Source organism: Sus scrofa, chromosome X (assembly GCF_000003025.6).
Source record: "Sus scrofa isolate TJ Tabasco breed Duroc chromosome X, Sscrofa11.1, whole genome shotgun sequence".
Lineage (NCBI taxonomy): Eukaryota > Metazoa > Chordata > Mammalia > Artiodactyla > Suidae > Sus > Sus scrofa.
Window position 1 is genome coordinate 46,383,214 of NC_010461.5, and position 25,497 is coordinate 46,408,710.

At 39.4% G+C, this 25,497-nt stretch overlaps 1 protein-coding gene across 16 annotated transcripts in view; it reads right to left on the reverse strand.

The window, feature by feature from the left end:
- The window catches only part of HUWE1 (HECT, UBA and WWE domain containing 1, E3 ubiquitin protein ligase), a 162,358-nt gene that overhangs the window by 101,256 nt on the left and 35,605 nt on the right, over nucleotides 1-25,497 (reverse strand). For 12 of the 16 annotated variants that reach the window (XM_013986152.2, XM_021080182.1, XM_013986156.2 and 9 more), the window contains 11 exons: nucleotides 21,949-22,047; nucleotides 20,752-20,958; nucleotides 18,137-18,289; nucleotides 7,490-7,552; nucleotides 4,686-4,763; nucleotides 3,786-3,833; nucleotides 3,637-3,705; nucleotides 3,082-3,181; nucleotides 1,080-1,201; nucleotides 337-487; nucleotides 60-187 (listed from right to left, as the gene is read on the reverse strand). In XM_013986152.2, the coding sequence (XP_013841606.1) occupies nucleotides 60-187; nucleotides 337-487; nucleotides 1,080-1,201; nucleotides 3,082-3,181; nucleotides 3,637-3,705; nucleotides 3,786-3,833; nucleotides 4,686-4,763; nucleotides 7,490-7,552; nucleotides 18,137-18,289; nucleotides 20,752-20,958; nucleotides 21,949-22,047 (1,218 nt within the window). The remainder of the gene's footprint in view (nucleotides 1-59; nucleotides 188-336; nucleotides 488-1,079; nucleotides 1,202-3,081; nucleotides 3,182-3,636; nucleotides 3,706-3,785; nucleotides 3,834-4,685; nucleotides 4,764-7,489; nucleotides 7,553-18,136; nucleotides 18,290-20,751; nucleotides 20,959-21,948; nucleotides 22,048-25,497) is intronic. The other 4 variants (XM_005673652.3, XM_021080184.1, XM_021080180.1 and 1 more) reach the window with 1 other exon arrangement.

Consider the following 25,497-nt stretch of genomic DNA (forward strand, 5'->3'; position numbering starts at 1 on the left):
CTATACCCTTCTCTTAGTTGATTCCCCACAGATATATATTTTTTAAAAAAGTAAAGCACCTTCAATAAGGCTTCCATCATTCCACAGGAGACCAAGGCTTCACCACCAGCATCATAGCTGGCCAAATGGTATAAAAAAGAGAAGAGAGCAGTGGCAAACTGGTGAGGGTATGGATCCATGGAAGGATCTACAAGGGAAGTTTGGGAGAGGGAGAGAAAGAGCAAACTCAGAATTTGGTGTTAAGTTGGCAGGATGTTAAACAAAATCAGGAAAAAAAAAACAAACAAAAGGGTAGGGCTCTTCTTGGTACCTAGGATAATAACCACCAAAACTTACCAATCATGGCCTGGATACAGTTCCGCACAAGTACAGGCAAAAATCCATGGTAGGAAGCAGTTCCAGTACAGTCAATAATACTGCTGAGTTTGGGGGTTCTTTCTAAGTGGACAATTGATGTTAATGTTCGTAAAGAAGCAGCTTTAATCTCCTATGAAAACAGAAGTTAAATATACATGAGATGTGTTAAATAAGAAGTAAATGACTGAACCAAACAGTTACAATACCTATTCTAAAATTTAAGTCATTCTATGGAGTTCCCGTCATGGCTCAGTGGTTAATGAATCCGACTAGGAACCATGAGATTGCGGGTTCGGCCTTGCTCAGTGGGTTAAAGATCCAGCATTGCTGTGAGCTGTGGTGTAGGTTGCAGACACCGCTCGGATCCCGCGTTGCTGTGGCTCTGGCGTATAGGCCAGTGGCTACAGCTCTGATTCGACCCCTAGCCTGGGAACCTCCATATGCCATGGCAGCGGCCCTAGAAATGGCAAAAAGACAAAAAAAAAAAAAAAAAAGTCATTCTACTACTACTGGTAATTGCTTGGGATAGATAAAAGTCTGGTGAGAATAATACTGAAAATCCACCATATGTTAAATTTATAGCTAAATATCCAAAGAGGAGGAGGAAGTAAAAGGGCTAAACTTCCCTCTTGTGGTTCATTCTAAACCGCTAAGAAAAACCAAAAGGCAAATAAATACATAACAAGCCTGATATACACAGGAAAATATTAATAAATACTCACCATAAGCTGCTTATCTGTTATCTGAAGGACATCTACCAACTCCTCTATCAACCCATTATACAAGATACTGTTTGCTGACTCCTGCAAGGCATTGGAATACACTGCAAAAGGAGAAATAAACACTTTAGGCAAGAAGGCAGTGGTCAAGCCACTGCCCAATGACAAACCTTTGGCATCTACTGGTTCTGGGGAAGGATTCCCTTCCCACCAGCATTAGAGGGCAGAATCACTGAATTCTAGAGGACTGAATTAAATACGGTGATAAGCTCTAAATACCTACCAAATCAGAACATTCTTCTATTAATGGTATTGTCTTAAGCTAGGATTTTCAGGATTGAAAGTATGAAAAGAGAATGAAAGGTTAATTTTTTATAACATCACTACTTGATAAGTATTATGCCATGGACCTCCATTTTAATCTCTTCATGTATTCCTGTTTTTCACTGGAAACACATAAGCTCTAAAGAACAGATTTAATGGACTATTGCAGACTGAGAAACTTGTATGACACTGGAGTAAAACTTGAGAATGTGGAGTTCCCATTGTGGCGCAGTGGTTAACGAATCTGACTAGGAACCATGAGGTTGCGGGTTCGATCCCTGCCCTTGCTCAGTGGGTTACACAGCTCGGATCCTGTGTTGCTGTGGCTCTGGCATAGGCTGGCAGCTATAGCTCCGATTTGACCCCTAGCCTGGGAACCTCCATATGCCATGGGAGCGGCCCTAGAAATTGGCAAAAAGACAAAAAAAAAAAAAAAAAAAAGTTGAAAACTTGAGATTGTGTGTAAATCCATTTCCAATGAATCCCACAGAGGTAATACTGGAGAGAGCCTTCTAAAGTGCAAACTAGTGAGATTTGAGCACATTCATTTAGTTACGCTGAGCATAAATAGTACAGTAGAATTTCACTTCAAGGAATTCAGTGTTTAAAAGAGTAGAAAAACAATAACATAATAAAGAATGGTAATATTAACAGCAGCTACCATTTCATACCTTCTATGGGCCTAGCCTGTGCTTTACAGGTTTTCATTTAATCCTGATCAGCTTATAAAATACATACTGTCCCAATATTAAATGAGGAAACTGAGGCCAAAAGAATAAATAGGTGCCTAATAATCTGCTGAGTCAGGGTGAAAGCCCAGGACTGACCCCAAAACCAATGTGCTTTCCGCTCTACCTACCACCTTACAGGAAAAAGTAAAATGCACAGTATTGACTATTTAATGAATTTCAAAACTTCACTCCCAAGAGTACCCATCGTGGCACAGCAGAAAGGAATCTGACTAGAATCCATGAGAATGTGGGTTTGATCCCAGGCCTTGCTCAGTAGGTCAGGGATCTGGCGTTGCCGTGAGCTATGGTGCAGGTCGCAGTCATGGCTGGGATCTGGCATTGCTGTGGCTGTGATGTAGGCCGGCAGCTGTAGCTCCGATTCGACCCCTAGCCTAGGAACTTCCATGTGCCATGAGTGTGGCCCTAAAAAAATACAAACAAAAAACTATACTCCTAAAGAAGAGGAAGATGAAATGGCAAGAGGGAAAAATAGGGTGCAGGGGAAAGATGAGTATCTGAACACCCCAAATTTAAAAAACAAACTAACAAAAAAAAGGCATTCCCACTATGGCATAGTGGGGTTAAGAATCCAACCATAGCAGCTCAGGTCACTGTAGGGAGTTTCATCCCTGGCCTGGCACAGTGGGTTAAGTGATTCAATCCTTGACCTGGGAACTTCCACATGCTGGGGATGCAGCCATTAAAAAAAAAAAAAAAGACTAAACTCATGTGATATGTCAATAACCATCACATCCTCTTCTGATCCATCATTTGGGAGCCCAAGAATGATAAATAACAGTGAAAACTAGGAATGCTGGCAATTTTACAATGTAACTTGCCACCTAGGTAATTACAATAAGCCTTAAAGCAACAAAGACAGATGAAATTCAAAGGAAATCAAGTCTAAACTGCCTAACCAAGGCCTGTTAATTATAGTGTTATTCGCTTACCTAATATGGATATTGCATGCAGCCTGGCCTGAACAGCTTGCAATCGCTTCCTATGATTAGAAAAGCCATGGGCCAGCCGTATGTGTGTAAATAACAGCATCTGTAGAGACATAAGACCTAAATTAGAAAACCAGTGGAAAAGGTGACTACATTTTCTGAGGGCTAAATCTTACTCATTGGGCTATTTGATAATTAGCAAGAGTTCTAATTTTAATTTTTTAATCAAATTAAATATTTAATCACCATTACAATGAGCAGGAAAAACAACAACAACAACAACAACAAAAAACTAAATGTTTTCTCTTTTGGTACCCAAAAGCGTTGAGCTACCAACCACTTATTAGATACTCATGGTGAATAAGACAGCTTGGTTTTCCTCAAACTCTCATAAGGGCCTAGAAAGTAAGTATCAGCCTCATAAAAGATGAGGAAACTAAGGCCCGAGAGGCTAATGTGGTCGTGGTCCGACTACATTATCTCCCAGCCCCAGCGCATACCAATGATCTTATATAGGTAACAACTACACCCTTTAGATATTTTTAAGACATATCATACCTGCTTATCCTTAGGAATGCTGTACATTTTGGTAAGAGATTCCATGATTTCAGAAGGACTTTCTGAAATCTACATTAGAAAAAAAGAGTTAGGAACAAAAAGTGAATCAAATATTAAGAAACTAAGCAATAGTCAAAGATTTCTCTTACCTTGTCAAGTTGCTCTATGTGAATATAATGTAGTGTATTACTAGTTGTCTGAAATTTAAAAGACAGAAGAATTATTAGGAGTCACTTTATACCTTAGCTTCCCCTGCCTGCAATTACAAGAGCTATCTGAAAAACAAATGTCACCCTAGGTTGAAGCCTCAACTAATGCTTTTAAAATCAAAGTATCTTTTGAGTCTCCCCAAATATCCATTACATATAGATTATATTCTCAGGAAAGCTTCTTGGAAAGCAGCAGAATCAAAACACAATGCACACAGTCAGATACGTTTCATACTCTTCCTTACCCTTTTTTAGCCTTCACTGACTAAATACCTAGAGCCTCTGTTCCGTATTCACAGCAAAGAACGAATCCATGAAAATGGTCTCTCTCTAAATATCTATTAGAGCTGTTCTCAGGGCACCACTAATCTAGAACGATTATTATTTTATATTACATACATTGTAATGTAATAGAAAAAAGATCTTATTCACTAGTCTACTTCTAAACCAAAGTGAAATTTTGTATCTCCTCAAAGAATATGGAACAACCAGATAATTGAAGCAGGACCCTGTAAGCAATATATAGACTTCTTGCAAGCTGGCTAAAGTAGAGAAAGTTGAGCCATGACTATCCAGACTATTGTACTACATGGTGGAAATCTCAACTGAGACTGAGAAAAGTAACAGTGCTTCATAAATAGAGTCCTGTCTTTTGGCAATTTCAACATGAGAGAGATTCAAAGCTATCAGAGCCAGGCATACATTGAACACATTTCTGGGAAGTTGCTGGGTTTATTTAGCTTAGCAGGGCAGCAATGTAGCTTAACATCATTCCCTCACAGAAGTCAATCCCAGCTATAGATCACAGGCTGTATTTGAGCAAGTGTGAATGAAACTCACCCTTTTCTCAATTTTGACCTCGGCCCCAGGGTCTGCATAGAATTCAAAGTGTAGTGTAGTTGCACTGGGTGGGTATTTCTGCATATAAAACATATGAAAGAATCAGATACCATCTTGTCCCAAATCTTCCCTCAAAGCCCTAGCCACTTGTCCAACTCATTGTGGCAGCAGAATGGGCAGCATAGTCAGCAGCTACAGTGCCTTCACTCCTTGTTTTAGCAGAGCTCAGATATAACAACACAAAATCAGGAGAATGGAGCCCAGAGCTCCAAAAGCTTTCATATTCCTTACTTGCAAGTTATTAGTTGCTTTTTCTCGCAAGAGATCAATTTTGACTATAGTTATTCTTAAGAGGAAAGAGGGTCAAGTCTGCCCTCAATAATGAATAAAAATCCAAGGATGAAGGATAAAGACAAGGAGGTATGTTCCACTTCGAGACTGGAAGAAAATATTATGGAAACCTTAGTGTGTATCACCACTTTTTGAAATATTTTACTCAAACTTTGCCCCATGGACACACCTCCATAATTCTTTAAATACTCCTTCCCATACCATTCTACATCATTTCTCATGATATCCAACTGCTTTTCTGCACAGGTAGATACCAAGTCAATATAAACCAGACTCTCACAAAAACTCCTCTTTAGCTCTAGAAAAAGCAACATGAAAAACAAATTAAGACTGTCAATCCAGGGAGTTCCCATCGTGGCACAGCGGTTAATGAATCCGACTAGGAACCATGAGGTTGCGGGTTTGATCCCTGGCCTCGCTCAGTGGGTTAAGGATCCGGTGTTGCCGTGAGATGTGGTGTGGGCTGCAGACAGGGCTTGGATCTTGCATTGCTTGTGGCTCTGGCATAGGCCGGTGGCTACAGCTCTGATTAGACCCCTAGCCTGGGAACCTCCATGTGCCCTGGGAGCGGCTCAAGAAAATGCAAAAAGACAAAATAAAACAACAACAACAACAATAATAACAACAAACAAAGACTGCCAATCCAGCAGGCCCATTAAAGTGTATCTTTGAAAGAAACCAGTAGCAGTGGTTGTCTCTGGAGCTGGAGAATTACTATACACTCTTTATACTGAAAAAATTTTTAATGTGTATGTCTTACTTCCTTTTAAAATAGATAAACTTTTCAAAATCCCATGACATGCCAAATATCAATAAAATGATGCATGATTTCTCAACATAGATTGGGACCAAGATGGGTAACAGACACCATAAAAGACTACAGAGTATACCATACTGTTTTGCCTAAGTGGCCAAAAACAAGATTGATACACAAAAGGAGCCTCAGAATTATTCAACTAAACTTTAAGATGAAAAACTAGGGAGTTCCCATCATGGTGCAGCGGAAACAAATCCAACTAGGAACCATGAGGTTGCAGGTTCAATCCCTGCCCTCTCTCAGGGGGTTAAGGATTTGGCGTTGCTATGAGCTGTGGTGTAGGTCACAGACACAGCTCAGATCTGGTGTTGCTGTGGCTCTGGCGTAGGCTGGCAGCTACAGATCCGATTAGATACCTAGCCTGGGAACCTCCATATGCCATGGGTGCAGCCCTAAAAAGACAAAAACAAACAAACAAAAAACACCCAACCCAAGAACTATTTTCTCAGAATTAGAATTCTAAACTGAAAACCCTTTAAAATTTATATAGCTTTGATGATTAAAACAGGCAAATATCACCTCCCATATCAACCAGTATACATTCATATAATGCACACTAAAGAAAGTATACCAGCTAAGGTGGGAAAGTAACTTGTTCTAGTTTGCAGTTTTCTGTGACCAGAAAAAGAACCATTCTCCCAGAGGAAAAAAGGCTTGCTAAGATAAATATGCTAAATTTCATTGCAGCCATTTGTCCTATACACGACAAACAAAACAGTACATCTGCTGGGAAATATAGTTGCTTCATGGCATGGAATTAACCCAATTGTGCTTTATGTGTTAATAACCCAATTGTGCTTTATGGTTCTACAGTAACACATCAAAGCAGAGGGGTGGATGGCCTGAGCTCATAACCTAAACATGGGTTTGCCACCACCGTGAGACAGGGCATGAGGGGAAAACTTGGAAAGCACAAGAACATTTCAAGTTCTCAGTAACCCAAATGGCAGAACTGTTCTCCAAGCAGCCATTCTTTTTTTTTTTTTTTTTTTGTCTTTTGTCTTTTTGTTGTTGTTGTTGTTGCTATTTCTTAGGCCGCTCCCACGGCATATGGAGGTTCCCAGGCTAGGGGTTGAATCGGAGCTATAGCCACCGGCCTATGCCAGAGCCACAGCAACGCGGGATCCGAGCCGCGTCTGCAACCTGCACCACAGCTCACGGCAACGCCGGATCGTTAACCCACTGAGCAAGGGCAGGGACCGAACCCGCAACCTCATGGTTCCTAGTCAGATTCGTTACCCACTGCGCCACGACGGGAACTCCAAGCAGCCATTCTTAAGTCATGCCAGAGTGCCCAGAGTTCTGACAGTTCCAGTGAGATAACACAAGGAAATGTACTTTCTGGGATTTTTCATCACTTTCAAACTGATTTGCCAAATTCAATTTCCTACTCAAGAGATGGGTATGATCATACACTGTATACTGTGTTTCTCAGATTTTTCATTTACCACCAGTACACCAAGGACCCAAGCATTTCTACAAAACGTATCCTAGGTCTCAATTGTTCTCAGGTTCCTCAAAGGTCCTGATGTGAAGTGGCAACTTTAAATACCATATATTCATTATTAAGTAAGGCTCAGAAAGAGACCATACACAGCTCTGCCAAAAGACATTCATATCCCAAAGAGTTACTTACCATCATATGCAAGTCTCTGCAACACTCTGCAAGTCCAAAGCCATTCTCCTTTCCACCCCAGCTCTTGGAAAAGGAAAAAAAGACAGTATTAAAACACTGCTTAAGGCCTATTTGTATATAAAATATTTAAGAGTATGTGGTTGTTTGGAACACAGTGTTAAGAAGACATCCAATGTTAAAGTCAAACAAAAAGAGGGAGCAAACAAAAGCAAGGACTTAAGTAAAACTCAAGGCAAGATGGTCTGCCTAAAAGTGATTTCTCCAACAAGATCAATTTTATTGTTCCGTGAGGATGCTACTGGGAAGAACATAAGCAGCTATTGCAAGCTAAATGCATTTTACATGCCTGTAGTCATGCTTGCTGAAAAGTCAGTCCTGATCCATGGGGTCATTAGTACTACTATGTTTTCCATGCTCAGCCTGCTCACCTTGCTCACTAGTGTGGAATCACATGCTCTCCAGTTCCTCACTTTTTGGCATAGCCAAAGTGCAAAGTAGAAGATTCTGCATTGCTTACTACTATTGTACTCTGCCACCACAGTCTAAAAAACTCATCAGGTAAGGTAACGGGGGAAAATAGCTCAACTGTACACTAATGTTGACTTCTAAATTTCAAACCCTAGCCATACAATCTTGCTTAAAACCCAGCCTACATTTTCAACAGCATTTGAGAAATCAATCATTTTTGTCTAATTCAGAACTCTCCCAGGGGTAGGGTGGGCATTTGCTCAAAACATTCAAGAGTAAGCATATTAGTCCCTGCTTCCTAGGAAAAGGCATACAGTTGGGATAAAAAACAGTTAAATCGAAAAGTTTGGAAGAAAGGTTAGGGAGTAAGATGCTTTGAAAAGCTCCAAACCTGAGACTCTAGGAGGCCACATGTATGCCCAAGTTTGGGCACATTTTCAGAAAAGACCTCAGAAAGCACTAAATTTCCACACCTCTGGCTGACATTAGGATCTAAGCAAGCCAGGCGTGAAGGCTAAGCCAGAGTTGTAAACTTCATGGTGGAATAGCAACAATAATGAGTACTGATACTGAAGATGCCAACATACACATAAAACCCATAGGAGAAGACTGAGATATTTTTATTTTCAGTTCTAAGAGTTTAAGGCAAATCACTAGCAGAGCTAACAGAATAAATTTCAATGACCATACGAAACCAGTTCAGCAAAGTCTAAACAAATACAAACCATAACAATAAATCTTAGGAAAGGGCAAGGATCTGATTTTCAGAGGTGCCACATTACCTTGATTACTCAATAACAAAATGAGGCATGCAAAGAAACAAGACACTATAAAACAATCATGGGGCGAAGACATGGGACAGTATAGCAACCTGAGGAGTGATATCAGCAAGATGGCTGAATAAGATGTCTTTTGTTGCCCCCACCCAAATCAATTTGGCATCCATCCAAGGACAAAAGTGCCTTTGGAATTCCCATATGCAAAGGGAATTGGGAGAAGTCTTGCCCACCGGTTTGTTGGATAATAGGCATAGAGACCTCAGTCTCAGCTGTGGACCCTGCAGATGCCTGTGAACTGACTGCAGCCACTCTCAGCAGCTGTTTGAAAGCCCCAGAGCACTGTCGTAAACAACCATCCATGGATGATAAAGAACAAAAGCATTTTTTAAAAAAAGAGCTAAAATAATTTGTTAATGAATACACAATATAAAAAGAGGTAAACTGACATCAAAAACGTAAGATGGGAGGGGAGTCAAAAGCAAAGTTTAAGGAGTTCGTGTTGTGGTTCAGTAAGGAACCCAACTAGTATCCATGAGGATGTGGGTTCGATCCCTGGACTCGCTCAGTGGGTTAGGATCTGGCATTTCTGTGAGCTGAGGCTATGGTGTAGGCTAGCAGCTGAAGCTCTGATTCAACCACTAGCCTGGGAACTTCCATATGCCACATGTGCGGCCATGAAAAAAAAAAAAGAGCAAAAAAGTAAGGTTTAAAAAAGTGAAGTTTTTTTGTGATCAAAGTTAAGTTGTTAACACCTTAAAATAGACTACTATATCTCTAAGACGTTTTACGTAAGGCTCATGGTAACCACAAAGCAAAAACCTAGATTAGGTACACAAAAAATGAACAGAAGAGAATCAAAGCATACTACTATGAAAAATGACTAATTCACAAAGAAAGGCAGCAAAAGAAAGAGACTAGGGAAATATAAAACATCCTAAAAAGAATTAATAACATAGTATTACTGAGTCCCTGGCTATTAATAACTACTCCAAATGTTGATAGACTGATTTCCTGACCAAAAGGCACAGAGCAGCTAGATGGAACAAAACAAAAAACAAGCCCCAACTAAATGCTATCTTGAAAAGACTCATTTCAACTTTAAGGACACACAAAGTCTCAAAGTGAAGAGGTGGAGAAAGATGTTCTATGTAAGTGGAAACCAAAAGACAGCAGGGGTAGCTATATCCATATCAGACAAAACAGGCTTTGATTCAAAACCTGTAATGGGAGACAATTAAGGTCATCATATAATGATAAAGGGGTCAATTCAAAGAGGACATAACAATTCTAAATTATATGGCCATATATGGGAGCATCTAAATGTATTAAGCATATGTAGTTCCCGTCATGGCTCAGCAGTTAGTGAACCTGACTAGTATCCATGAGGATACAGGTTCAATCCCTAGCCTTGCTCAGCAGGTTAAGGATCTGGCGTTGCCGTGAGCTGTGGTGTAGGTTGCAGATGCGGTTCGGATCCTGCGTTGCTGTGGCTGTGGTGTAGGCCGGTGGCTGCAGCTCCAATTGGACCCCTAGCCTGGGAACCTCCATATGCTGTGGGTACGGCCCTAAAAAGACACACACACACACACACACACACACACACAAAAGTATTAAGCATATACTAATAGATATGAAGGAAGAAATAGAGAACAATACAATAATAGTAGGAGATGTCCATATCCCACTTTCAACAATGGATAGATAATACTGAGAGAAAAATCAAGAAGGAAACACTGGACTTGAACTATACTTTAGACCAATGGACCTACTAGGTGTATATATGTTTTATGCAACAGCAGGAATACACACTCTTCTCAAGCCCATGTGGAACATTCTCCTAGATAGATTATAATGACAGGTCACAAGACAAGTTTTTGCAAATTAAGGGCTGAAATCCTACTCTTTCCAGACCCCAATAGTATGAAGCTGGTATTAGCATAAAAACACACATAGACCAATGGAACATAATCATGAGCCTAGAAACAAATCCTCACATGTACAGTCAACTAATATTTAAAAGAGAACCAAGAATAATCAATGGGAAAAGTATAATTTCTTTAATAAATGGTGCTGGGAAAATTGGATAACCAGTTTTCTGGATAACAGAGAAAAATGAAATTAGACCCCTATTTTACGCCATTTGAAAAATGAACTGGAAATGAATTAAGACCTGCAACCATAAAACTCCTAAAGAACTCATACAACCCAATAACAACAAAAAAAAAATCTGATTTTAAAATGGGTAGAGGAACTGATAGACATTCTTCTAACATACAAATGGCCAACACTTACATAAAATGGTACTCAGTATCGCCACTAGTTATCATGGAAATGCAAATCATAACCACAATGAGAAATCACCTCATACCTGTTAGAATGGCTATTTTCAAAAAGACAAGACATAACAAGTATTAGTGAGTATTAGAGAAAAGGGGACCTTTGTGCACTGCTGGTGGGAATATAAACTGGTATAGCCACTAGAGAAAACAGTATGGAGGTTCCTCAAAAAATTAATACTACAACTATCATATGATCTAGCAACCCCAGTTCTGGCTATATATCCAAAGGAAATCAGGACAAAGATATATTTGCAGTCCTATATTCAGCGCAAAATTATTCATACTAGCCAAGGTACAGAAACAACTGTTTATGGATGAATGGATAAAGAAGATGTGCAATACACACACAATAAAATATTCAGCCATTACAAAGAAGGAAATCTTGCTTTTTGCAACAACATGGATGGACCTTGAGGATATTCTAGCAAGTGAAATAAGTCAGAGAAGGACAATTACTGTATGGTATCACTTATATCTGGAATCTAAAACAGTGAAACAGAAATAGAGAGTATTTGGTTGTGGGAAAGTGATGGGGGTTGGGAGAAATGGGGTGATGTTGGTCAAAGGGTATAAACTTCCAATTGCATGATGAAAAAGATCAGGGATCTAAAATACAGCATGGTAATTATAGTTAACAATACTGTATTATATACTTCGAAGTTGCTAAGAGAGTAAATCTCAAATGTTCTCACCGCAAAAAAAGAAATGGTAATTTTGTGAGGTGATGGAGATGTTAATTAACCCTACTGTGGTAATCACTTCTTAACATGTATCAAATCACCATGTTGTATACCATAGTTACATGATGTTTCATTTCAATTATATCTCCATAAAACTGAAAAAAAACTAATAGAAACTGTTCCTGACAAAGTCCACAAACTAGATTTAGTAGGCAAAGACTTTAAACAAACTATTTTAAATATACTTAAAGAGCTAAAGAAAATCATATATAAACGACTAATGGAAACCATGAGAATGACGTCTCATCAAATAAAGAATATCAATAAAGGAGTTCCCGTTAAGGCACAGAGGAAATGAATCTGACTAGTATCTATGAGGATGTGAGTTTGATCCTTGGCTTTGCTCACTGGGCTGGACATCTGGCGTTGAACTTCTGTATGCCACAGGTGTGGCCCTAAGAAGGGGGTGGGGGGGAAAGTGCTATACAGGAGCAAAGATTTTATTTACTTTTTTGTTTGTTTGTATTTTAGGGCCACACCCCTGGCATATGGAGGTTCCCAAGCTATGGGTCCAATCGGAGCTACAGCTGCTGGCCTACATCATGGCCACAGCAACATCAGATCTGAGCTCTGTGACCTATACCACAGCTAATGTCATCTCCAGATTCTTAACCCACTGAGAGGCCAGGGATTGAACCTGCAACCTCATGGTTCCTAGTCAGATTCACTTCTGCTATGCCACGACAAGAACTCTTTTTGTCTACTCTTAAAATGAAGTTGGTATTGGTGCTCCCATTGTGGCTCAGTGGTTAATGAATCCAACTAGGAACCATGGGGTTGCGGGTTTGATCCCTGGCCTTTCTCAGTGGGTTGAGGATCTGGCGTTGCCGTGGGCTGTGGTGTAAGTTGCAGACACGGCTAGGATCCCACATTGCTGTGGCTCTGGCGTAGGCCGGCAGCTACAGCTCCGACTGGACCCCTAGCCTGGGAACCTCCATATGCTGTGGGAGCGGCCCAAGAAATGGCTAAAAGACCAAAAAAAAAAAAAAGGTTGGTATTAATTTGAACCAACATTTCAATAATGAAAATATTAGTTGTAATACACAGGAAAAACATTAATAACTAGACAAAAGATAAACAAGAAAATAGAAGACTTTAGCATTAAATCAACTAGATATAACAGATAAATACACAGAACAATCCACCCAAGAGCAGAATACACATTCTTCTCAAGTACATATCCCATATAGACCATGTTAGGCCACAAAATAAACTTTAAGTTAAAAAGAAAAAATCTTATAAAGTATCATACCCAGTGACAATAGAAACTAGAAAGCCACAATAAAAAGAAATCTGGAAAGTTAACAAACACATTGAAATTAAAAAATATATTCTTAACAACCAATGGGTAAAAGAAGAAATCAAAAGAAAAATTCCTTGAGATGAAAGCACTTCATATCAAAACTTATAGGATACACTTATGTGATAAAAGTGCTTAGAAGGAAATTTACAGCTATTAATTGCCTACATTTAAAAAAGAAAGATCTCAAATCAGTAACCTAACCATCCACCTTAAGGAACTAGAAAAAGAGCAGCAAACTAAACACAAAGCAAATAGAAAGAAAGAAATAGTAAAAATTGGAGCAGAGATAAATGAGACAAAATAGAAAACCAGCTAAACCAAATTTGGTTCTTTGAATAAATCAACAAAAATAGACAAACCTTTAGCTACACTGTCCCAAGAAAAAAAAACTATGTTCTTGCTTTCTCATGCCTTTTCTTTCTTTTTTTTTTAGGGCCGCATATGGAGGTTCCCAGGCTAGGGGTCCGATCGTATCTGAAGCCTCCGGCCTGCTCCAGAGCCACAGCAATGCCCAATCCGAGCAGCATCTGTGACCTACACCAAAGCTCATGGCAATGCCAGATCCTTAATCCACTGAGCAAACCCAGGGATTGAACTTGCATCCTCATGGATGTTAGTCAGGTTCGTTAGCCACTGAGCCACAATGGAACTCCCATCATGCTTGTTCTTTTTAAATATACATATAAATAGGAGGAACCAGTGAAAAGTGGAAGATTTAAGATAGCTACTATGTTCATCTTTAATAGCACCCAAAACAAGTTACTTGATTTCTCTGATTTTTACCTCAAGATTGAGACTATGCACAGGCATACCTTGTTCTACTGTGCTTTTGCTTTACTGTGCTTATAAGATGCTGTTTTTTTTAAAACAAATAAACAAACAAACAAATTGAAGGCTTATGGCAAACCTGCATTGAGCAAGTCCACTGTTTTTTCTTTTTTCTTTCATTTTTCCAACATCATTTACTCACTTCATTCATGTCCATTACATTTTGGTAATTGTTGCAATATTTCAAACCTTCTCATCATTATATTTGTTATGACGATCTGTGATCAGCAATCAGTCATCACTGATGTTACTATAGTCACTGATTTGGGGTGCCAGGAACCATGCCCACATAAGATGGCAAATGTAACGGAAAAAAATTGTGCATGCTGACTGCTCCATTGACTGGCTGTTTTCCCCATCTTTCTCCCTCTCCTTAGGCCTTCTATTCCCTGATACAACAATACTGAAATCTGGCCAATTAATAAACATTTAATGGACTCTAAATATTCAATTGAAAGGAATAGTTGTGTGTCTCTCACTTTATATCAAAAGCTAGAAATGACTGATTGAGCTCAGTGATTTTTACACACTGGATCTGTTTCTGGAAACTTTCCCACTGTTATTACACTATTTAAATTCCTTTTAGCTTTATAGAAAAGTTTATTACCCAACAGCAAAATTACTTTCTCATTCCATTTTCACTATTTTCTTGGCTATTCCCAGGACTTACAGTGAAGTAACACAGAATTTGCTCAAAACCATGAGGATAAAGGGATATAAATACTTGGTACCACATAGACAGGTAAGTCAAACCAATGATGTGAATTTGCAAGAGGGAATAAGCTTGAAAGGCTATACATCTTCATAATTACTTTCCTTTTGTTTCTTCTATTGTCACAATTGTTTTAGAATACTTCTATTACTGTCACTACCAAATCTATCTTTTGTGATAAAATAAAGATCAAGCACTTGTAAGAAAGTTGTAGGGAAGTTCCTGCTATGGCACAGGGGTTAAGGATCCAGCATTACTGCAACTGTGATGTAGGTTGCAGTGAGGCTCAGATTTGATCCCTGGCCCAGGAACTTCCATATGCTGTGGGTGTGGCCAAAAAATAAAAAGTATTTTAAAATAAAGTTGTGGTAGAGTTCCCATCGTGATGCAGCGGAAACAAATCTGACTAGGAACCATGAGGTTGAGGGTTCAATCCCTGGCCTCGCTCAAAAAAAAAAACAAAAAACAAAAACAAAACAAACAACAAAAAAACTCACTTTAATGTACATTTCCCCTGATTATTCCTAGTGTAATCTTTTCTTGTTCAATTGGCCAATTTTAAAGAATATTCCATACTCCTGTGAATTATCTATTCATATGCTTTTATATATTCTCCCCCTGGATTATTTACATTTTTATTGATTTGTAGGAGCCGTTTACACATTTTATTATTCCTTTGTTGTACATAGAGCAAATATTCTTCCCAGTTTAAGTCAGCTTTTATCTATATTTATCTTATACAGAGGTTTTAATATTTTCACATAATGAAATCTATCAATTTTTATTTATTTTATTTATTTATTTGCTTTTTAGGGCTGCACTGGTGGCATATGGAGGTTTCCAGAATAGGAGTATAATCGGAGAGCTACAGCTGCTGGCCTACACCACAGCCACAGCAATGTGGGATCAGACCCACGCCTGCAACCTACATCACAGCTCATGGCAACGCTGGATCCTTAACCCACTGAGAGAGGGCAGGGATCGAACCTGCAACCTCATGGTTCCTAGTCAGATTCATTTCATCGTTGTGCAATGATGGGAACTCCACTCTGTCAATTTTTAAAACAGCTTCTAGACTTGTCTTTCTTAGAAAATCCTTCCTCATAAAAGATATTGAAAGTTGCCTTATTTACCTCTAAAAATATTTCCAAAATCACGTGAACAGTGTGAAGTGATCTAAACACATTTTCCCCTTAAACAGCCAACTTTCTGTTTGGATCATAAGCAACATGAAGCTTACTATTTCATTTTAGAGGCACATTTGTCTCTTCCTGTGACAACCAAGAACTTAAAAATCATTACAACTTAAGACATTTTGTTATCTGATACATTAAAATGACCCTGATTCCTTACCAGTGTTTTCTTAGATATTTTTGTACATTTCAACTTTTTGGATATTGCTATTAACAGGCCTCCACTAAACCAACTTGACAGATTAACTGTATTTTCCATGCCTTCTGTAAAACACATTGACTGAAGCAGTCTGCTGCAGGAACTCTTTTGCTTCCACCAGATAGGCATATACATTCCAAGTCAGGTGTGTTTGGCCCCAAACTCAATTATGTCAGTTGTATGTATTATAATTATATAATTTAAAATACTATGTATTGGAGTTCCCACGTGGCTCAGCGGAAACGAATCTGACTAGCATCCATGAGGATGCATGTCCGATTCCTGGCCTCTCTCAGTGGGTTAAGGATCTGGCATTGCCATGAGCTATGGTGGAGGTTGCAGAGGCGGCTCAGGTCTGGTGTTGATGTGACTGTGGTGTAAGCCAGCAGCTGTAGCTGATTTGACCCCAACCTGGGAACCTCCATGTGACATGGGTGTGGCCCTTATAACACACACACACACACACACACACACAAATACTATGTGTAATGATGGCTTAAACTGAAAAGGAGATTATTATTATTATTTTTTGCTTTTTAGGGCCGCCTATGTGGCATATGGAAGTTCCTAGGCTAGGGGTTGAATCCGAGGTGCAGCTGCCGGCCTACACCACAGCCACAGCAACACAGGATCCAAGCTGTGTCTGTGACCTATACCATGGCTCGCGGCAATGCTGGAACCCACTGAGCCACAAGGGGAACTCCTATTTTATAAAAGCTAAGCTGAATATTTTGTAAAGACCAAAAGGCAAGATGCTAAAAAAAAAACTGTCAAACTAGGGAAAAGAGATTTAGGGTAAATTATAAAGATTTTAATTCTGTATTAAGGTTCCTTTATAAATTAAGTCTTTACATTGTTGCTCCACTTTAATGAAATCTGAGTATAGCTGTGGTTTATTTAAGAGACTAAACAGTCTTACTACAAGTCAAGTCCTTGGCCCTACATTAAAAAGACAAGTAAGGAAATCGACTTTTGCGTTTTAGTTTTTTAAAAATGGTATGTATTAATCATGTAAAAAACACCTCCAACTACTGGCTCTAATTTAATCAAAGACAGCTTCTATTATATCAAGTCTCATGCAAAAAAGATGTATTAACAAATGCAGACCACCACCTTTTGAACTAAGTAAGAAGCTTATTAGTTTTGTTCTAACACCTTAAATACTGTTGCTCAGGTTTATTTTCTTTCACATATTTATATAAATCATTTGCCCCATTATTGCCCATTCACATTCCTTTCTCCTCACTGTCGACCTAAAAAAATGGACAACCTGAAAACTGAGAGTTAAATTTTATTTGGAGCAAAATTAGGACTTGGGAAGATGGCATTTCAGGTAGCCCTTAGAAACCACTCTGAGGATAAGAGGGAGGAGCTAGAAGACCAATTACTAAGCACAGTACTAAGAACCCTGTTTTTATTCTGAAACTACTCAAGTAGATATAACTAAATTCTCAATGAAAAAACTGGTATTCAGAGCTAATAAGGTGGGCCAGGACTCAAAACCCAGATCTTTTATTATACCCAGTATTTCCTTCTAGGTAGAATCTGATTCTAAACTTTTCAGAAAAGTGGCTTTTTTTTTCTTTTGGTCTTTTCAGGGACACACCCATGGCATATGGAGGTTCCCAGGCTAGGGGTCTAATCGGAGCTACAGCTGCCGGCCTACACCACAGCCAAAGCAACGCCAGATCCAAGCAGCATCTGCGACCTACACCACAGCTCATGGGAACGCTGGATCCTTAATCCACTGAATGAGGCCAGGGATCAAACCCCCAACCTCATGGCTCCTAGTTGGAGTCGTCTCTGCTAGGCCATGATGGGAACTCTGAGAAGTGGCTATTTCTGAACAGAGATTCTCCTTTGCGAGCCACAGATTCATGAAAAAACTACTTCATAATAATTGAGACAACTTCCTAGGATTTTTTTTTTTTGGAGCTTAGCTAAATGGGCCCCCATAGTTCTACTCAACTAAGCCAGTAAAGTTAATATAGGGATTCCTATTCATTTTGACACTAAGAAAACACCTGTGAAAAGGAATGATACAGTCCAACTTTTATGCCCTTCCAAATCTTCATCCATGACTCACCTCTGCCAAATGCTGCAGCCGGGTTAGCAGTGGGGTTCTCTTGTCAGATCCAAGGCGTGTGATGTAGTTTGATCTTTTGCTAAATACATACAGAAGGTTAAGGACTGCCAGCACCACTTGCATATCAGAGGAAGCCAATAAAGTTGTCAAATGCTATAGGGCACAAAAAAAATTGGGGGGCAAGTTTATGGTATCAGGCATACAAGACTTTGAAAACTTAAAAATGCCAATGGAATAATAGATTTATCAACATTTATAAAGCTACCAAAAGTTAAACAATACAAAAAAAAATTATAAATACTTGAGCACCTACAACATGCATCCTTATCCTCAAGAAGCTTACAATCTAACAGCAAGCCAAAGTGTTCAACTAAAGTAAAAAAAAAAAAAACTGAATGGGAAATCAAAATTGCATAGGTGTCTCCACTGGAAGAAACAGATTACAAAAGAGACAAATGTGGTATTTCAATAAACAGTAGAGCTCAAGAACATTAAGTCTCCAAACAGACTAAAAGTATAGACTAAGATAATTTTATGCTCCTTCTGTATCCTTACAATAAATATAAAACTGGAGTTAATTAAAGCACAGGGTCCTTCACATAGAAACTAAAAATAATAGGAGTTCCCGTCGTGGCTCAGTGGTGATGAATCCGACTAGTTCAATCCCTGGTGTCGCTCAGTGGGTTAAGGATCTGGTGTTGCTGTGACGTGTAGTGTAGGTTGCAGACGATGCTTGGATCCAACGTTGCTGTGGCTGTGGCTCTGATTCAACCCCAGCCTGGGAGCTTCCATATGCAGCAGGTGCAGCCCTAAAAAGACAAAAAAAAAAAAAAAAAAAAAAAAAAAAAAACGGAGTTCCCTTTGTGGCACAGCGGAAACAAATCTGGCTAGCATCCATGAAAATGCAGGTTTGATCCCTGGCCTGGCTCAGTGGGTCTAGGATCCAGCATTGCCATGAGCTCTGGTATAGGTCACAGATGCGGCTTGGACCCTGCATTGCTGTGGCTGTGGGGTAGGCCAGCAGCTGTAGCTTCGATTAGACCCCTAGCCTAGGAACCTCCATATGCCACAGGTGCAGCCCTAAAAAGCAAAAACAAAACAAAACAAAACAAAAAAACCCAGCAAAACAAAAAACAAAGAAACCCAAAAATAACAATAGGTGTCATGACACTTATGTCTGGGAAGTTCCCATTATGGTGCACTGGGTTAAGAATCCAACTGCAGCAGCTTGGTTCAGTGCCATGGATCCCTGATCCAGTGCAGTGGGTTAAAGGATCTATCACTGCCACAGCTGCAGGGATAGGTAACAGTTGTGGTTCAGATTCAATTCCTGGCCCAGGAATACCATATGCAGAGGCTGCAGCCATTAAAAAAAACAAAAAAACAAAACAAAACAAAAACAGGGAATTCCCGTCGTGGCTCAGTGGTTAACAAATTCGACTAGGAACCATGAGGTTTTGGGTTTGATCCCTGGCCTTGCTCAGTGGGTTAAGGATCTGGCGTTGCTGTGAGCTGTGGTGTAGGTTGCAGACGTGGCTTGGATCCCTGGCTGCTGTGGCTGTGGCACAGGCTGGCGGCTACAGCTCTGATTAGACCCCTAGCCTGGGAACCTCCATATGCCGGTGCAGCCCTGGAAAAGACAAAAAGACAAAACAAAACAAAAAAACTCAAAACAAAAAACAAAAAACCAATTATGTCTGTTACGTTACACAGTGTAGGTAACAAAAGCTTGACAGTGACTACTTTGGCCTTTTAATATAACTGAAATTCACCAACATATTCAAACATTTGGTTGTGTTAAAATCAGTATATAATTTAGTTGGAAATGATGCAAAGTATTTCTGGTTGCTGATTATCTGAAAGGCTATGGATTTCCTTTTGCAGCTTATCTATTTCATCTTTAACAGACTTTTTATCCACCTCCCATGTAAAACTGTAGGTGCTAGGTCTTTAGTTCGGTTATGGCATTTCTCTTAAGCCATTTACTTTCTACCCGTTTTGATTCTGATTCTTTTAAAGAAGACTTTGAAAAATTAACATGTAATAACAGGGCACTAAATCAATGATGATAAAAAGTCTAGGATAAAGTAAGAGTTTCTTCTTACACTGATTTTTAACTAATTCAAAAGTTCACTGATTGCTGCACCCACCTGATTAAAGAATATATAGTATGTTGTTAATATACATCTTGGGGAGGGGGAGAAGAGACTGAAAAACAGCATGCTAAAACTTAGAAGAGCAGAAGGTACAGTAAAGTAATGTGTCAAGGAAATTAAACTACATCTAATGTTTTAAAGGTAATTTGGGGCTGCTCTAAAAACCTGGGACAGAGATCAATTCCTGAAAATCCAGAATATTTCGATACTTCGATACATTCTCATTAATTTCTTGAATCTTAAAAGACAAGGTGAAGGTGACAGTAAAAAGAACCTTCCCATCAACCCAGTGAAGGGTATCTTTAGAAATATCCTACCACTGTCTTTGACGCTGAAAACACCAAAACTCCATAATGAAAAGGAAACAAGCAATCATTAGAGAGAAACAGTAATTTCCTTATTTCTGGACACGAACAATTCTAGTTAAGAACAGATCACATAGGCCTGAACCTCTCCTACCTCTATGGAACTATACAGATGCCGGGAAAAGCTGTACTCAATGAGCAAGGCTGTGAAGTTCAACACAGCCAAGAGAAGCATTTTCAGTTGTTCTCTTTCTGGCCTATCGCACACGAGCATCCATGACATATTCTCCACTGTCTGTCCGGCATCTGCCAGAATTCCATCGAAGCGGTCCAACAGATCCACCCAGTGATATAACTCGCACTGGAGCAGGGAAAAAAAAAGAAGAGGATATAAGAATAAGGTAGAAGTACTGTGTGGGTGCTTTACAGCTGAGCTTTGCTACATTGCTGAGCATGATGCCTAGAGAATTTCACTTTGCACCTTTGCTTCTCTTCAACCCCAGATCAGTACAGGCACCTATGAGAAAGATCATACTTTGAGCCATGTGGACCTGAGTTCATTGTTATACCCATCAAGATATATATGTGCTGGAGTTCCCATCGTGGCTCGGTGGTTAACAAATCCGAATGGGAACCATGAGGTTGCGGGTTCGATCCCTGGCCTTGCTCAGTGGGTTAAGGATCTGGTGTTGCCGTGAGCTGTGGTGTAGGTCGCAGGCGCGGCTCGGATCCTGTGTTGCTGTGGCTCTGGCGTAGGCCGGCGGCTACAGCTCCGATTCGACCCCTAGCCTGGGAACCTCCATATGCTGAGGGAGCGGCTCAAGAAATGGCAAAAAAGACCAAAAAAAAAAAAGATACATATGTGCTAACACCAGGAGACACCACAAAACCCCTAGCTAGGTCTTCAGAGAGAGAATTCTGGCAACAGTGTGAGGTCTAAAAATATAAGGACTTTCCCTGCCAGAATGAATTTTTTCAAAAGTGTCCATTTTTAGAGTTAACTAAAGAAGAGCCTTTTAAATTAAAAGTAAAAACCCTGAGACTATCTCAAACTCATATTGTCAAACTAAAATTTTGTGGCTGAGATTCTTTATTACCTTGTATATAAACAACATTCTTCATCCTCGGCTAGCAAAATATTCCTTTTACATTTCTTGTCTTTCAAAATTTCCTTGGCAACCATTCACAAACTAAAAGTTCCTGATCTAGAGCTGTGCCAGACACATATTAAAATAGACGCTTAATTGCTGAGCGAGGCTACCTTATTGTGGTTTCTTTTCCATATCAGAGCATATAAAATGATGTACTTAGTCCAGAGAGCCCATCTTTTTGGGAGTATGGGTTTATATACCTTTCCAATGTTCCATGTTTTGATCTGCTGCAGTTCCAAGAGGAGTTGCTCATCATTACAAACTTTGAGTTTGTCTATTAAGGCTCTGCAGTCTGCAGGCTGAGAAAAACAAACAGGTATTCACAAAAGGGTGTTTTGGAGTTTGAGGGAAACATAAAATAATGAGAAGGAATACAAGGAAAAAACCCTATACCAACACACTCGACAATTTAACTTTTGACAGAATGCACTACTTAAGTGGAAATTTGCCAATCATTTGAAATTAATATGGAAATCTTATAACGAAATTAACCTGTGTATTTTTTTTAACTGGATGAACTTGTAGATATAGACAAACTACTTGGAAGGGTACAGAAAACAGAAATAAAGGAAAAAGCTAAATATCAATAAAAGCAAAATGAAGGAATCTGTATCATGGCCCAAAAGTTAACCAGAATGCCTGATAAGAAATGTTTAATTAGAGAAACACTGAGACACCCTCATTAATTCACAAAGATAAGATTAGTATGGGCTATATTGTTCTGCAGTATTATTGTTATTTTTTTATTTTATAATGATTTTTATTTTTTCCATTATAGCTGGTTTACAGTGTTCTGTCAATTTTCTACTGTACAGCCAGGTGACCCAGTTACACATACACATTCTTATTGTTCTGCAGTATTAAACCACACAATTATAGGCGGCAAAGAGCTTCTGAACTATGTAAAATTAGGACTCCATTCTTGGGATTTCTACTTCTGTATATTCCTGCTCTCTTTTACTGATGAAAGGGCTTGTGTGTCAGGTAACAAGGTGTGGATTCAGAGTTCACAGTAAAGTTTCTGAAAATGGAGGGGAGGGGAAAGGGATAGGGACTGGGGCAGAGAAGCTTATATTAAGATGGCAGCTGCAAGTGATTATACTTGCTCTTTAACTTTGTAAAAGCAGTATGGTATCCTGGGAATGGGCCTAGACTTGGAACCAAACAATTTGGGTTCAGTTTTTAGCTTGATGTTTACCAAGCAAATCCAACCTCTCAGCCACGGTTTTCTTAGCAAGAAAAAAAGACCTAAGAACTATCTGGGAAATGTGAAGCTCAAATGTTTACACGTACATAAAGCACTATCTTATATAATAGGAGCTTAAACACTGAAAGACAGCAGACTATTACAAGGAGCATGGGCTTCAGAATTTGGTAGTTGGTAAGCTACTTCTTCAAAGCTCATTATCATCTTCTGCAAAATGAATTAATACAACCAATTTATCCAGCAATGTTCCAAGATTTAAACTAGGGGTATTTTCAGCACCCCAAATGGAATGTGGAACAATAAGGACTTAAGAGCAAATGGTTTTTTAAAAAGCTAAATCCAAAACCTTTCCTCTCTTTAAAGTAAGCATTATTAAGAGATACCTCCAATTTCTGTGGAATTAAAGTGATGTAAAATTCTTGGTATAAAATCTTTCCACAAACAGGCCTGCACTTTTTCTTCCTCTTCTTGAAGTCACACAGGTTGAGGGAGAGGTGGTGAAACAGTAGAAACAGGTAACATGGGAGTTATCCATCTGCTCATGCAGTTCACTTGTGCATTCTGGACCTACTCAGGCCTATTATCAAATACACCACTTCAATTTCCAAAGGATTGCAACTATATATATGAAGATCCAATTTTATGATTCGGTGGACCAGATGGCACCTAGTTCATGACAAACATCTGTGTCCTGTAATCATTTGGTATCTCATAATCACGCAGTCTTTTTTATCAAGGCCCAGTAGCAAGCCAGACACTGCTTTCCTAAATAGCTATTGGCAGAGAACAGCATGATCAAGCTCTACCCTCTAGGTCTTAGCTGTGATTCTACTGGGCCTTGCCAGAGGCATCATATAGCATCTTTGGCTGACACTTAAGTCAGACACCTGGATCTACTAGGTCATAATGTCCACAGAGTAGGGCAGTTTACATCATAGCCTGAACCCTTCAGTCTTTTCTAGATCCAAACCTTACTACCACTTTAAGTTATCCAGTAAATGGGTCAAAAACATGCCTAAATGTGATATATGATGGCTCCAAAATTCAAAGAGGCACCCTACACACTGCTCCTCTTTCTTCATGGTGTGTGGTACAAGATGTAGAAACCTGTCTCTCTCTTTAGAAGGGAAATCCCGACATCCCAGACCTTTGGACCCCTAGAAAATGTCCTGATGTGTCAGGCTCTCAACCTTTGAATATATCTAAGGCATCTAAGGTGTCTGTGTTTTCTGGTCACAAGACTGAGGTGGCACAATGGTATCTGTTTGACATAACCAGTATGATGTTGTTTTATCAGGAGTATAAAGATCCCTCTGGGCCTTGCAGTTTGCAGGATGCACCAGGGACAAAAGTGTATCTTTACCGTCTTGTCCCTGCAACATAAATGCAAACTAAATGTGATTTTCCTTACTCATGGTAACACAAAAGAAAGCACCTGCCAGTTCAATGGCTGCATACCAATTGCCATGGTTTATACTGATTTGCTCCAATAAAGATGTCAAATCCAGGGAAGAAAATACTTTGCACAGCTGCCAATACATAATGTGATCAACAAATGTCTTTCTTGTGAGGTCACTATGGAAAATAGTATGGAGGTTCCTTAAAAAATTAAAAACAGAACTACCATATGATCCAGCCATTCCACTTTTGGGTATTCATCTAGAGAAAATGAAAACTTGAAAGGATACATAAGCCCCCATGTTCACTGCAGCATTATTTATAATAGCCAAGACATGGAAACACCCTAAGTGTCCATCGATAGCTGAATGGATATGGTACACATATACAATGGAATACTGTTCAGCCATAAAAAAGAATGAAATCTTGCCATTTGTGATAACATTCATGGACCTTGAGAATTTTATGCTAAGTGAAATAATTCAGAGAAAGAAAAAATACCATATGATCCTACTTATATATGGAATTTAAGAAACAAAAAGAACATGGAGTTCCCATTGCGGCTCAGTGGGTTACAACCCTGACTAGTATCCATGAAGATGCAGGTTCAATCTCTGGCCTTGCCCAGTGGGTTAAGGATCTGGCATTGCCAGGAGCTGTGGTGTAGGTCACAGACACGGCTTGGATCCCACATTGCTCTGTTGCTGTGGCTGTGGCATAGGCTGGCAGCTTCAGCTCTGATTCAACTCCTAGCCTGGAAACTTCCATATGCCACAAATGTGGCCCTAGAAAGCAAACAAACAAACAAATGAAATGAAACCCACGCTCATAAAGACAGAGAACAGACTGGTGGTTGCCAGAAGTGGGGGAGGCAAGAGGGGAAGGGGGGAATGAATAAAGGGGGCCAAAATGCAAATAAATTTTCTTAAAAATTATATCTAGTATTGACCACAGCATGGGGAATTGAGCATGCTGCTTGAGGAAAGTGTCTTCTTCAAACCTTAAAAATGTACACAGTCAATGATCTAAAAATTTCATTTCTAGGAGTTTCTCCTAAGTAATTTTCTAGTAGCTATCAAATGTCATGAGCCAAGAACTTGTATAAGTGTGACTCCAAGAACAAAGTCATTAACAATCCACTAGG